Raw genomic sequence first — 13345 nt, 5'->3', positions numbered from 1 at the left:
CAGCCGTGGAGAGAGGTGCCAAGTTCCAGAGGCCCAGAAGGCCGCACACTCCTGCCCTTGGAGGCAGGCGAACCCACAAGCTCTCACCAGGTGTCCCCACTGAGGCCGGCACGGTGCCCCAGAGGTGCAGGTTTAGACCCGGGAAAGCTGGAAGGACAGAGCAGCCGGAGGGTGGTGGCAAGAGCAGCCCCAAGGCCGAGAGGGAAGCTGCGCCTTCGTCCTGCACCCCAGTGCCCACGGATGGGCAGGCACCCGCGGCCCCGGCTGAGAGGGACCCTCACGCCAGACGTGGGGTTGCTCCAGCCTCAGCACACCCTGACCACCAGGCCCAAGGCGCGGCCCAAGCTGACCCCAACCCGGGGAGACCTTGGCCCACAGAGGGCTGCTCCCATTCCGCAGGGCCAAACGCCGTCCTGAGGGCGTCTCCCCCACCCCCCAGCCAGGCCGGCTTCACTTCAGGGTACCACTTGGGAGCCCCCAGCTCAGGGGCAGTCACGACTTTCCTAGAGGCGCCGAATCCACCCGGGGCCACGGGAATGCCACGCGCGAACACGCACACGTGCCGTCCCACGCCAGGCCTCGTGGAGTAGCTCATAACCACGGACAAAGCACGATCGAGGCCACTGTGCCCGGTAACTCACGCGGGGCTCAAGGGGCTCGGCGCTTTCTGTTCCCTTCCGAATGCGGGACCGCGGAGCTGACAGCTCTGGACGCGTGGCCCCTGGTGAAACCGCCCAGGCGTGCTCCAGCCGGCAGCGCCAGCGGCCAGAGCCCTCTGCGGCGGGACTGTCTGGCAGCCGTCCTGGCCCAAGCCCGCGGCCACCCGGCTCCCATGGTCGGCAGAGCGGCCCTGTCACAGGTAAGGAAACTGGAAGTGAGTGAGGCTCTGGGGGCCCTCAGCAAGGCCACAGCACGCACGCTGGCTTCCCAGCACCCAGGGCACAGGAGGGACGCGCCTTGTGGAAGTCCCCCAGCCCTGCCCCCACCCCCGGTGCCCCGCCCCCGCCATGATGGCACTGGCCCTGGGGGACTCAGGGCCCTCCTGGGCCTGTGGCCAGAATTACCGCACACCCCTGCCTGCAACTTGGGTTCCAAGGGAGGTGTCCCCTAGTGTCCCCTGCAAGTCTCCCGCTCACACACGAGCCTACAACCAGTGGCCTGGGGCAAACTCAGCAGAGGACAGCCAGCCAGCGCAGAAAGGTCCCGAGACCAGCCCTTCGTCATGCCGCAGAGGCTGGCCCTGGGCAGGCAGTGATGCACCTCACCCGTAGGTTTCTGGGCTCCCCAGGCACCGTGCACCGGAGTCAAGCAACAGCGTACAGTGTGACGGTCAGGCCCCCCCAGGGAGGCCACCTGCACAGAGGGTGCAGCCCAGGGGTGCAGCCACTCCAAGCCGCCCCCACCTCCAGCCAGCCCAGAGCCCCGCAAACGCCTGGGGTGAGGATGGGCCTCCCTCCAGCAGAGGCCCAGGGCAAGGCCTGAGGCTCTGCTCTGTTCCTCTCGGCCGGCCCCCTGCCTGGGGCCTTGAGGCCAGTGCAGACCTCCCAAGAGCCCCTGCCAAGCAGCAGGTTCTGGGGCTGCCTCCTGAGACCGACGCTGCAGTGTTGCGGCCTGATGCTCCCCGCCCAGCCGGCTGTTGCTTGAGGGGCAGCTACAGGACAGAGCCAGCAGCAGGAGCAGCCCAGGCCCCGTGCGGGCGCATGCCCAGCAAGAACCCCACAAACGTCCCTGCACAAACTGCACACGCCTAGCTGGGCGTCCACACTCAGGATCTGAGGGTGAGCCTGCTCTGACCTCTCCAGAAACAAGGGGACAGCCCCAACGTGGGCCCTTCAAGCCCCCGGACCGCGCGCCAGGAGACTCGCCTAAGGAACCAGGAGCAGGTGGACAAGGAGCAAAACAGCCCGGGGACGGGTCAGGGGATGGGGGTGGGGAGACACCCCTCCCCTGCAGAGCAATCACTGTGGGGCTCCGCTTGGGGGCTGGGGGAGGTACAACAGTCAGCTAAGTGGCCTGGGGAGGGACCCAGGGAGGGAGGTGGGGGGGGGGGTCCAAGGGGAGCTCCCGTGGGGAGAAACTCCCGGAGGACTTCCTTGGAGAAACTTGGGACACAGGAAATGGGTGTCCCACTTCTTTCTCTTAAAGATTTTATTTAGGCGGCTCAGTGGGTGAAGCATGTGCCTTCGGCTCAGGTCATGATCTCGGGGTCCTGGGATGAGCCCCGTGAAGGCTCCCTGCTCAGCGGGGGGCCGGCCTCTCCCTCTCCCTCTGCTCCTCACCCCTGCTCACATTTCGCTTACTCTCTCTCTATAAAATAAAATCTTAAGATAAAAAAGACTATTTATCCTGAAGGGGAGAAAGACAGTACACGAGACACTGAGGAGAGAAGCAGAGGGAGAGGGACAAGCAGATGCCATGCGGGGCAGAGTCCAAGGTGGGAGCTGGATCCTACGACCCCAAGATCGTGACCTGAGCCGAAACCAAGAGTCAGGCACTTCACCTACAGAGCCCCCAGGTCTCCCTTAGGTGTCCCACTTCTGGCTGGAGTAGGAGGGGCCCCCACAACACTGGGCGATCCCCCCAAAGGAGCCCCTCGCTACATACCAGCACCAGGGGACTGTCACTGGGGCTGCACAGTGAAGACCCGGTGAGACCCCCACAAGGCGCCAAGAGTACAGCTGCCTTTTCTGCCAGTGACCTAGGCCGAGTGGACACGCCACAGAGGGGACAGCAGCCTCCCCGGACTACATGGCTGATACGGCGGCCTAAGCGATGGGCAAGCTCTCACCCAGAGGCCAAGTGGCAGCACAAGGCCTGGCTCGAGTGAGAGACTTAGCCACCCCCAGGTCTGCCTAAGGCCATGATAAGTGGGCTGCAGCCCCACCGTGGCAGCCCCGAATGACCTCCAAGACCCCCACTCTCAGCCACTGCACCAGCCGCTCATCTGTGACGTCTTGGGGACGCTGGGCCAGCCCCCGGGCTCAAGATGAGGCAGGGGAGGGGAGGAGGGCGGGTTGCCACTGTCCTGGGCACGTGAGCCAGAGGGGCTCTCCCACCTGAGTGACTTCTGGGAGGTGACACGCGCCCATCCAACCACGGCTTCTCCTCGGCACACAAAGGCCACCATGTCCAGGTGGCAGGGAGGAATCCCATAGCCCATGGCCGCCGTGGAGCCCCCCAGCCTAGGGCACGGGTGCATAAGCACGGGTCAGCGCCCATTCTGCATACAGGAAGCCTGCCACCTCAGGATGGGCCGAGCCCTGGCCCTGGGCCCTGCACGGAGCGAGAATCAACGGGAGCCGCATATGCTGTCAACACAAGCCAGGACCACTAACTGCCACAATTACATGGGTGGTAAATCGGAAACCATCTTTGAGGTCTATAACAAGCTTCTTCTCTGCACTTTCTCCAGCGTCTGTCGGCCCTGAGACAGATCAAGCAGGGTCTCTATGCAGCCACAATATGGTAGACCCCACCAACCCTCAGCAAACCAAAGCCCTCTAGGGCTCTTTCTTGGGTATCATCTCTTGATTCTCCCCTGCTGCCAAGAGACTCACCACCAGGAGCAAAGTGAAGGGAGAATGGCTAGAGGCAGAGACAGGAGGCACAGGGGTGGGGTGGGGGGTCACATAGTGTCCCCAAGTGACCACCTGCCCTACCCCCCTGCCAAAATCTGACTCTGGGTGGAGTGGGCAGGAAGGTCTCAGGGCAGGGGAGCTGGGGAGAGGAGGCAGAGGAGGGGAAGCAGGAGGAGGAGTGAGGCCGGAGCTTCATAACGCTCAGTCCCCAGGCGCAAGGCACCAGCGGCCACACGGCTGCTGAACAATGCAGTTTTGAATTCAATTAAAGCGATTATCTGTTGTGCCAAATAAATTGTGTACAGCATATATCCTGCGGCACTTTACACCTCCGGGCTCATTATTCCCTAACTGTTTCCTCCTGTTTATGCGCTCTCAAATTAAATTGCTGATAATATGCGCCAAAATAAAAAATGAGCGCACCTTGTCCCAAGAAAATTGATTCTCCCTTTTCCTGAACCGGCGATTGCCAGGTTTTATATACTCTGTTCCTGGTGATCATTAGTAATTCAATTTTCTTTTTATTAGCCCCCTTATCTGCTGAGCAATATAGTGGCAGAGCTGACCTCTTTCGCGCGGGTAAATGTTTAAAATCTTTTCCCTGATTAATTTTGCCAGTTAAGAAAAAGAGGAGAAATGGCCCGGCTCTTAGCCATCACAATGAATAAAGCTTAATGTTGATTGTGATGGAATTTCTAACGCCAGGGAAATTGATTGAGCGCGGCAATTACACGGGAACAGGAGCTCCAGGGAGATGGGATCGCTCTCTCCTGGCCACAGCCTTTTGGTTATTTAAAACAATCCAATTTGCAAGGATAATTATGTATTAGTGTTTTATCTGCCACTTGAAATGAACAGGGGAGTTTCGATACTGGCCCAGCATTAGCAGGTTATTGCCGCAAATTACTTGATATCTGCTTTCTTTCACATAAAGAGGAAATTAGGCAATCAATTACCAGAAAGAGGTGGGCTGAGGGGGAAAGAGGGGCGAGTGCGCCCTCTGCTGGCCACCGGCGGCCGGGCCGGGCTGAGGGCGGGCCCTGCCCTCCCCCTCCCCCTCCCCACCTCCGCCAGGCAGGAGCCCACCGGGGGTTGGGTCCCTCCCCTACGTGGCTTTCACGGAAGTCCGGACCTGGACCAACGATCTGTCCGAGGAAACGGGGAAGAGAAGCCTCGAAGCAGCCAGTCCACCGCAGGGAGGCACCCCCGACCGGGCCCGGAGCCCCGGAGGCCTGGGTCTGCACCCTGGGTGTCCAGAGAACCAGCCGAAAGCGGCTGGCAGCTGGCTGGGGTCTGCCCAGGAGGCTCCAGCCCAGAGCCTGGGGGCCGGAAGGGGGAGCAGGGAGAGGAGGAAGACGGAGAGGGAAGCCGCTGGGCCCTGCGAAGGAGCTGCTGAGGGGAGCTGACCGCCCACCCCGAAGCCGCCCTCAGCCCAGTGAACCCTCGTCCTCGCTCCCCTCCCCTGCCACAGCCGCCTCCGCCAGTCCCGGGCTCTGGGGCTGGTGTGTCTGGAGCCTCCTGCCCAGTGCCCCAGCGTGTCCGCGCAAGCACCTGCCACCCAGTGCCCCAGCGTGCCCGCACATCTGCCATGAGGGCCCCGGCCACTTCTAAGAATGAGGACCCCGCTCCTTGGCCCAGCACTCAAGACCTTGCCGAAGGCTCTTCCTGGCCCCCTGCCCCGTCCAGGCCCGCCCTCCCTCTGGCCTCAGCCCCCAGCCCCGGGCCTGCCACACAGGACCTCCCTCTGTTCCTGCCACGCAGCAGAGCGCGTCCCACCTGAGCCCCTCAGCGGCGGGCGCACTGTCCACTCCCCCCCTGCCCCCGCAGGCCTCCATTTGGCGGTCATCTCCTCGGGCGCCAACGGCCGGTGCCAATGGCCTGCCTAACGCAGCCCGCCCCCCGCACAGCTCTCCACTATGTGACCCGTTTTCTTTCCTTGGGGCGCGTCGCCCCCCGACCCAGCAGCACCCGCGGCTTGTTTAGGAGGACCCAAGTGGCTGTGCTGACACTGCAACGTGGCCCCGCAGACGCACGACCCGCAGCCCACCTCCCCGCACCACGGCTGCTCCGCGCCCGCCTGCTGGCTGGACGGCAGGACAGAGGGCGGGCAGGGGACAAATGAACGGAGGGTGACGGGGGACGGACGGTGGTAGGTGGAGACAGATGAGGGGCGAACAGATGGGGAACAGGTCTGGGGTACAGAGGCGGGCAGATGCACACTGGGGGGCGGAGGGTGGACGGACGGGCAGAAGGGACGTACGGATGAGGGAGCCTCCTCCAAGCCCTTCCCCCCACAGGCCTCTCCCCATCCTCTCCACGGTGCTCCTGGGGCGCCTGAGTCACGGCTGTCACATCCTTCCATAACCCCAAGCTCACCCGCTCACCTCCTAGTCCAGAGAAGCATGCAGGCAGGGCCTCTCGCCACTCAGCAGCCCCCGCCCCGCCGCCCTCGGCCCCAGCAGGAGGCAGCCTCTGCACAGCGCCGCAGCCGGACTGCTCTGGGCCCCGCGAGAGCCCGTCACCCCAGGCCCAAGGCACACGGTACACAGCAAGTGGGCCGGACACACACCGCCTTCCACAGCTCCCTTTAATCTGCGCAGCATCCCCACCGGCTCCTTAACTATCTGGACCGTCGTCCACCTAGCTGCCAGCGAGGGCCCTAGAGCACCGTGACTTGCGTCCCTGTGTGAGGGTGCCAGCCCCCGTGTGGCCAAAGTCCTGCTCTCCCCAGTGGCCCGTGGCCAACAGCTCCTGCCGCGAGCCGGGCCTCCGGCAGCCCCCGGCACAGCGGGCAGGAGCACAGCAGCCCCGCCGCGCGGCAGGAAAGCACAGCTGTGCCCGGAGGGTCCCGGGGCTTGTCCATGCGTTGCCCCTTCTGGAAAGGAGGCCTCAGCGGCAGGCCTTCAGCACAAAATTTCTCCAAGCGAACGGCACGCCTTCCTCAGGGCTGCCTGCCACAGAGGACCGCTGCGGTCAGGTCTGTCTGTCCCCAAACCAGGTTCCCTGGGGGCAAGGACAGGACACGCCTGGCCAGGCCACAGTCAAGGCCAGCTCAGCTCAACTCCTGGAGAGCAGCAACACCAAGAGCATGGGCCAAGTGTGCCCATCTGGGATGCCCCGCCAACCCCTCGGTGCCACCCCTACATCAGGACCGGGAGTCCCTGGCAGGGACTGATCTGCAGGAACCCCACCGCCTCAGCGCCCAGCTCAGCACCTGCTCTACAAGCACTTGCTTCCGTGCCCCGCAGCTGCCCGGCGGTCCTCCGGGAATCCTGTGCTCCGGAGCCCCCCGGCCCCCAGGCAAGCAGCCTCCGCCTGGGACACTCCTTCCCCAAACCGTCTCGCGCACATCCTCACCGCACACCCCTGTAACTCAAATCTCACTGAAATACCACCATCTCGGGACATCCGGCTTAGCCGCCCGTCGCCGTCTGCCCTGACCCACTCTCCCTGCGCCAAGTCAAGGCGGAAATGCCTTGGGGCCCCCTGGAGCCCCCGCACCTGGAGCAGCATACGAAGGGGCCCGTGGACACACCACCAGCCATAGCCAGGCCTGAGGCCCATCACCGCCAGCAAGTGGTCGTCCCCATGCGAAGGCTCCTCTGTGGGGACAGATCTCTGTCGGCACCTTCTCCTCCGCTCACTCGACCTCTCTGCCCGCTGAGACACAGCAGCTGGGTGGAGCCGTGAACCCCTGCACAGGCCTGGACGCCCCCGGGCCCCACTTCCTGATCTCTGTCCCGGCGGCCCCAACCTCCCCGGACACGCAGCCACCTGCTGCCGGCCTCCCAAAGCAAGGGCGCTCTCAACCAGTCCTGCTCCGTCCGTCCTGCAACGGCCTGGCCATCGGTCCATCCACGGCCTTCAGCCCGCTCCCCGTCAGCTCCGTAGCCAGAGCCTCAATGCAGCCCCCTCGCCGTGGCCACCAGGAACGCCGCGGGGCTCCCTTTGCTCCGTCCACCCGGGACGGGGTTTGCACTCGCTGCGGCAGCCAAAAATCAGGTGGGGGCCGGCAGCCTTCAGCCTCGCGTCCTCACACCCTCCCGTGGCCCCTGTGTCCCGCTCTCCCGCCACCGGCTCCCACTTAGGCAGGCGTTCGGCTCGGCCCAGGCACAGCCTCCTCCCGGAGAGGAGTCCGAAGCCCCGATGGCCCCTCCAGAGGCTCCCCAGACGCCTGGCATGAAACAGCCATCGGGTTGCAAGTGCCAAGTCTGAAGAAGGCCCAGGGCCCAAACCCCATCACCTCCAGGCTCCACGTGCACCGGCCCAGGGAGCCACCACCACGCATCTGCCAGACGCTCAAAGGGGAGAAAACGGGGCTACCACAGGACACGGTGGACCCCGAGCAGCCCAGGCTTGCCAGGACACAGCGTCACGGGTGATCCCCCTCCTCCAGATCCCGAGACCACCGAAGCGTGCCAGCTCCCCCAGTGTGCTGCCATCGCCGCTCCGGGGGGGCCACAACCCACAATGTCCCCCTGCCTTGACCCTTCACTGAACACCAGCAACTCAGGAAGGGGCAACTCGAACTCCTCCCAGGCCAGCTCAGGGTTCCCAGGGGAGAGGCAGCAACCAACAGGAAGAGGAGGGTAGGCCTGTCGGCCCAGGACAGGCGGCAGAGGCCTAGGATAGGAGAGCCCGGGGCAGCATACACCGCCCCCCCTCCCCCTGCAGGCCGGCGAGGCTCCCGCCCTCTCACCCACTTTCTGGCTCCTTCCACCAAGAGAAACGTGACAAGGTCTACCAGACAGACCTGCTAAAAAGGCCACCACACACCTGCCCAGATGTACCTCCCCCACCCAGAGTGCAGGATACAGCGGCCCAGGCCTTCCCCTCTGCTCTCCAGCCTGAGCTGTCCCCTGCCAGCAGGCCGTGTATTCTCAGGCTGGAGCGCTGACCTCGGGCGCTGCCGGTGGTGCCTGACGGGCCAGCAGAGCAGAGCCAGCGGAGACGGAGGGAGAGGCGAGGCTCACAGACCGGGCACAGCAAGGGCGAGCCTTCCAGAACCCCTCCTCCGGGTCGTACCTTCCTTGCCGGGGAGGTGGGCCCGGCCTGGAAGCGGGCAGCACAGCCGTTGCCTGGTGACCTGCATCAGCCCCTTGCTGGGGGTCCTCCTCGGCACGGGGCTGCTCTTGCCCCGGAGGGCCTGCCTCCGCCGCAGGCTGAACTGGCTCTTGGCAGTGGCGGCAGGTGGGGGGCTGCTCTTCTTGTCCCCGGGAAGGCTGCAGAGACAAAAAGCAGGCAACTCCCAATGGGCGCCCTCACGAAGGCCGTCCTCCCGCCCCCCCCCGGCCCCCCCAGACCCCAGCACCAGAAAACCAGCCCTGGAGGCAGCGCGTCCCTGCGGGAACCAGCCCTCCACCGCCCGAGCAGCAGCCGTCTGAGGGCTGTCACCTGCTCCTCCCCTACAGAGCCTGGACCCGGGGCGGAGGGAGGGCGGCCCCAACCCTTGACCCCCACCTGGCGCATGTGCTCCAGGTCTCCCTGGGCTCCCCAGGCCAGATGAACTCTCCAGTGGGGCTGGGGGAGGCCCCAGGGAGCCACAGAGAAGGAAGAGCTGCCCCAGCCTCCCGCCATCTCGGCGGCAGGGGCTATTTCCCACGGCTCCCCCTTCCACACCAGCTGAAACACAGGCAGGCCACCGTCCAGAAAAGGCAGGGGAGCCCATGTAACCTGGCACCTGTCTGGGAGAGCAGGGCCAAGACCAAGGTCAGACAGCAAGAAGGACCTCCAGAGCTGGACTCCCAGCGAGAGCAACTCTGCCCTCGAAATGAACAGCTGCCGGGACCAAGCCCCGGGCCCCAGCCCCAGGCCCCAGCCCTGAGCCCCAGCCCCCACCCCAGCCCCGAACCCAGCCTCGGGCCCCAGCCCGGACCCCAGCCCCAAACCCCAGCCCCGGGCCCCAGCCCCAGCACCACTCTTCAGCCTCTTTACAGTCCTTAAGGCCAGAGGGCCAGGAGAGTGACACCTACTCAGTGAGACAGGAACTCACCTGGCCACTTGGACAGGGAGGTACAGACTTCCTCCCTGGTGCACCCTGGATCTGGGCTGGATGGAAAGCCATCACTCACAAACCCCGTGGACCCCGAGTTTTAAAAGCTGCCCGAGCAGCCTCCGGTCTCTCACCAGGAGAGGGGCTGGGCGTGTCGGCACTCGCCTCCACCCGTCCTCTCCGGCTGGGCCCCCGCTACTGAGCGATGAGGGAGAGCAGTAACCCCAGCCTCGCTGGTCCTGGGCACGAGAATGCCAGCACACATGCCCCGGCCCAACCCCGCGGCCAGGGATGCTTCTCCTCCTCCCACGCCCCCACAGGTGGGCCGTCCCAGGGGTGCCGCACACCAAGCAGGGAGCGCTTGAGGCCCTGGCCTGCCCACACGGGACCTGGGGTGGCGGCAGGGCACCCACCTGGCAACAGCCCGCCTCCGGACGATCTTGGTGCGGCTCCTCACTTTGTAAGCCGAGAGCGGGGTCTCACCGAACGGGGGCTTCAAACTGCTGGGGCCCACAGCTGCTCTGTCCCCTGGTGGGGACCGAGACGGGACCGGAGAGAGCTGGGAGGCGTGGTCCTTGCTGCCAGCTTCCGACTGCCAACGGAAGGAGGAGGACGAGGAGGCCGAGGGGCTGGATGCTTTCCACTTGTACTTGCTGGGGGAGGCCCCGGCCGTGGAGGACGCCGCCGACCTCCTGGGCCTGGCATCCGGATCGGCGCCAAGCTGTGGCTTCTCCTGCTCTGCTGTGCCACAGGGGGCCTTGCACACGAGCTCGGAGGCCGCTCTGGGGCTGAGGGCCCTCCGAGGGGCCCGGGCGCTCTTTGCCGAAGCAGCCACCCACTTGTAGTTGTTCTTCCGGAACTTGGCGGTGCGGCAGGGCACGGGCAGTGAGGACTCCCGGGCCTGCCTGGGTCCAGAAGCTGGTCTAGCTGGGCTGGCCCCCGTGCCAGAGGAAGCCGGCTGATCTGCGTGGCCGGCACTCACTCTCCCGTCTCCAAGGAGGTGTGCAACACAGCTGGACACAGAGTGTGAGCCCAGCTTCCGGCCCACAGCCACGCCCCCGCGGCGGGGCAAGGTGGAGGATGGGAAGCGGGTCTTGACGGCCACCGCGCTCGCACTGACCGTACGCCGGGGCTCTGAGGGGCTGTCGCTCACGCTGCCTGCAGACTTCACCACCCGAGGCTTGCCAGCTTCCTTCTGACAGATGGGCCCGGGGTCCTCGGAACCGCAGCTCCCCTTGACTCTTCCTGGCTTTGGGAGTTGCCGCTGAGCACCCAGGGGCTCGCCCTCCCCCTCCTGAGGCCTGTGGTTGCTCCAGGGAGGGCCCTCAAATTCTTCCAAGGAGCCCCGAGGGACGCCCGCAGCATTAGCCGAACCCGGTTTTGATGGCGGTTTGATTTTGATGACCATGTTCTGATCTGAACTCAGCTGCACCTGCCTCTCCAGGACATACTGCTGGGGATCGGGACCCTGGCTGTCCCCAGCCCTGAGGGGTGTTTGCACAGCACCATCACCAGGCTGGTCTGAGGACGCTGGGGGCCGATTCACAAGAGAGTATTTCTTGCGCCAGGCGGGCCCGCGGTTCGGAGAGAAGCCCCTCCGGCTTGGGCGAGGGTAGCCAGCACTGAAGGCCCGGCTGCTGCTGTAAGCAGGTGGTTGCCACCGGGAAGGGGCTGAGACGCCCGGGGCAGAGCCACCGCCATGGAGGTTTTTGTAATCATCGATCAGACCTGAGGAGGCAGAATCAGAGGCTCCGTTAGCCACACGGTGAACGTAAATTCAACGACAGTCCCCCGGAAGCGCATCTGTGGACGAGACTCCCCACGGACCCCACCTCACTCCTGAGCCACTGCCAGGCCGCAGTATGGGCGAGGCGGCCCGGGAGCCTGAGACCATGGACATTCCCTCAGCCCACCGATCCCGAGAGCCTTCTCCCACAGGCTCTACTTCAGCCCTACCTCTGGGTGGTTGTCCCTGCAGCAGGACACCCCTAAGTTGCCAGGAGTATCATTATCCTGGTTCCACAATCCTTCGAGGGGACGTGCCGCTCGGTGTGAAGAGATCGGCAGGGTCCCGTGCTCAATGCCCCAGCAAGGGAGCCCATCAGCGCCCGTGGCCCTCTGGGGGGCCCACAGGAGGAAGGCGGCCAGGAGCGCACCTTAACAGGCTCCCTGCCCGGCACACAGGACAACGAGCATGAGCCAGCGGACACCTGTGAGCGCCCACGACGGACAAGAGTGTCACACCGTCGTCCTCGGAGGGGAGAAGGGCCGCAGCAGTGGGCTGCGCCACCACCACAGACCTTCCAAGGAAGCCCCTGGACCGTCATCCTGGCTGGCGCAGGAGGGAGCGGCCCAGGGGCTTAGAACTCCAGCAACGAAGCCGAGCTGGCCCCCAGTTACACACTCGCCCGCACGACCTGTCCCCAGGCCCAGAGCCAGCCGTGCCCTGACCGGCGGCACCCCGGCGCTGCGGACAGAAGCCCCAGAAGTCTCCGCGGGCCAGCGGCCGACCCTCCCCACGCACGCTCTCCCGCTCCTTACGTCTTCCCCGCAGGGGAGAACTTTGAACGGGAAATTTTTCAAGGACAGAACCGCACGTCGGGTCTAAAGACGGGAGAGCTGTGAACCTGAGGCCGAGGACTCGGGCCGCGACGTGTGCTGCGTGGAGGGAAGCAGCCGGACGAGACGTCCGGGGGTCCGCCCGCCGCCCCGAGGACGAGCCCCCCGCCCCACTGTGTGGCCCCGGGAGCGAGAGGGCGCCGGCCCGCGGAGGGGGTCGCCTCCGGTCGGTTACCAAGCGACGGCCCCGCCGCCACCCACCGCAGCGCCTGCAGGGCCCGCACTAGTCGTCGGGCGAAGCCCCCGCAAGGGGCTGACCCGGCCGGCCCGGATGCCCCTCCAGACGCCCCGCCGCCCTTCCCACCCGACCCGGCCGGGCCGTCGAGACCGCAGGCGGAGGGCGACCCGCTTCGGGGAGGCCGGCAGGGGCCCGCCGTGAGGTGCCGGGAAAGAGAGGGACGCGCGACCCGGGCCCGGCCCGACCCGACCCGACCCGACCCACCCTGCAGGAGACGGATTTGTCGCCGCAGTTGCTCCTTTTCCTCCATCTCCGGAGTCCGCGACGCCCGGCCAGGCCCCCGCGACGTCATCGCGGCGCGACTGCTTTCCCCGCCCCCGCGGGCGGGGCGGGGCGGGGCGGAGCCCGCCGAAGCGCCGAGACTGCGCAGTGCAGCCAGGCCCGGGCGTTGGCGGGGCCGCGAGGGACGCGCCGTCGCCCTGGCAACGCCCGCGGAAAGGCGGGGCCCGGCGCGCGCCGAGCGAGAGGCGGGACGACGTCAGAAGGGAGCGCCGGCAAGGGGCGCCCGCGCACCGCGGGCGGGGCGACGGCCACACCGGGCTGGTCCCCGGGGAGGCGGTGGCTGTCTCTAGACTGCGAGCCGCGGAGGGTGGGGCTCTGGGGACGCTGCGAGGGCAGCCCGGGGGCGCTGCTAACGCCGCTCCGTGGGCCCGGGCGGGAGGAGAAGACGAGAACGAGGAGCCCCGGGGTCGGGACCTCGGCCAAGCAGGGAGATTTCTGTTGTCGGTGGGAACTCGTGTGGAACAGACGTTCGCACGCTCGTCGGCCGCCGGCGCCTGAGACGGGGCGGCCGCGGCGGGGGCGGGGCGCGTGAGACGGGGCGGCCGCGGCGGGGGGCGGGGCGCGTGAGACGGGGCGGCCGCGACGGGGGGCGGGGCGCGTGAGACGGGGCGGCCGCGGCGGGGGCGGGGCGCGTGA

At 66.2% G+C, this 13345-nt stretch overlaps 1 protein-coding gene across 2 annotated transcripts in view; it reads right to left on the bottom strand.

Moving 5' to 3' along the window:
* ZC3H3 (zinc finger CCCH-type containing 3) overlaps nucleotides 1-12757 on the bottom strand; it is an 81943-nt gene extending 69186 nt beyond the window's left edge. Inside the window, exons 1-3 of one of the 2 annotated variants that reach the window (XM_059168718.1) lie at nucleotides 12632-12757; nucleotides 9984-11298; nucleotides 8604-8800 (exon numbers count right to left, since the gene is read on the bottom strand). In XM_059168718.1, coding sequence (XP_059024701.1) covers nucleotides 8604-8800; nucleotides 9984-11298; nucleotides 12632-12719 — 1600 coding nt within the window. In that variant the 5' untranslated portion in view covers nucleotides 12720-12757. The remainder of the gene's footprint in view (nucleotides 1-8603; nucleotides 8801-9983; nucleotides 11299-12631) is intronic. The other variant, XM_059168719.1, reaches the window with a different exon arrangement.
* Between the last annotated feature and the right edge of the window lie 588 nt (nucleotides 12758-13345).

The sequence above is a fragment of the Mustela lutreola genome, chromosome 3, assembly GCF_030435805.1.
Source record: "Mustela lutreola isolate mMusLut2 chromosome 3, mMusLut2.pri, whole genome shotgun sequence".
NCBI lineage: Eukaryota > Metazoa > Chordata > Mammalia > Carnivora > Mustelidae > Mustela > Mustela lutreola.
This window is presented reverse-complemented; position numbering and strand designations above follow the sequence as displayed.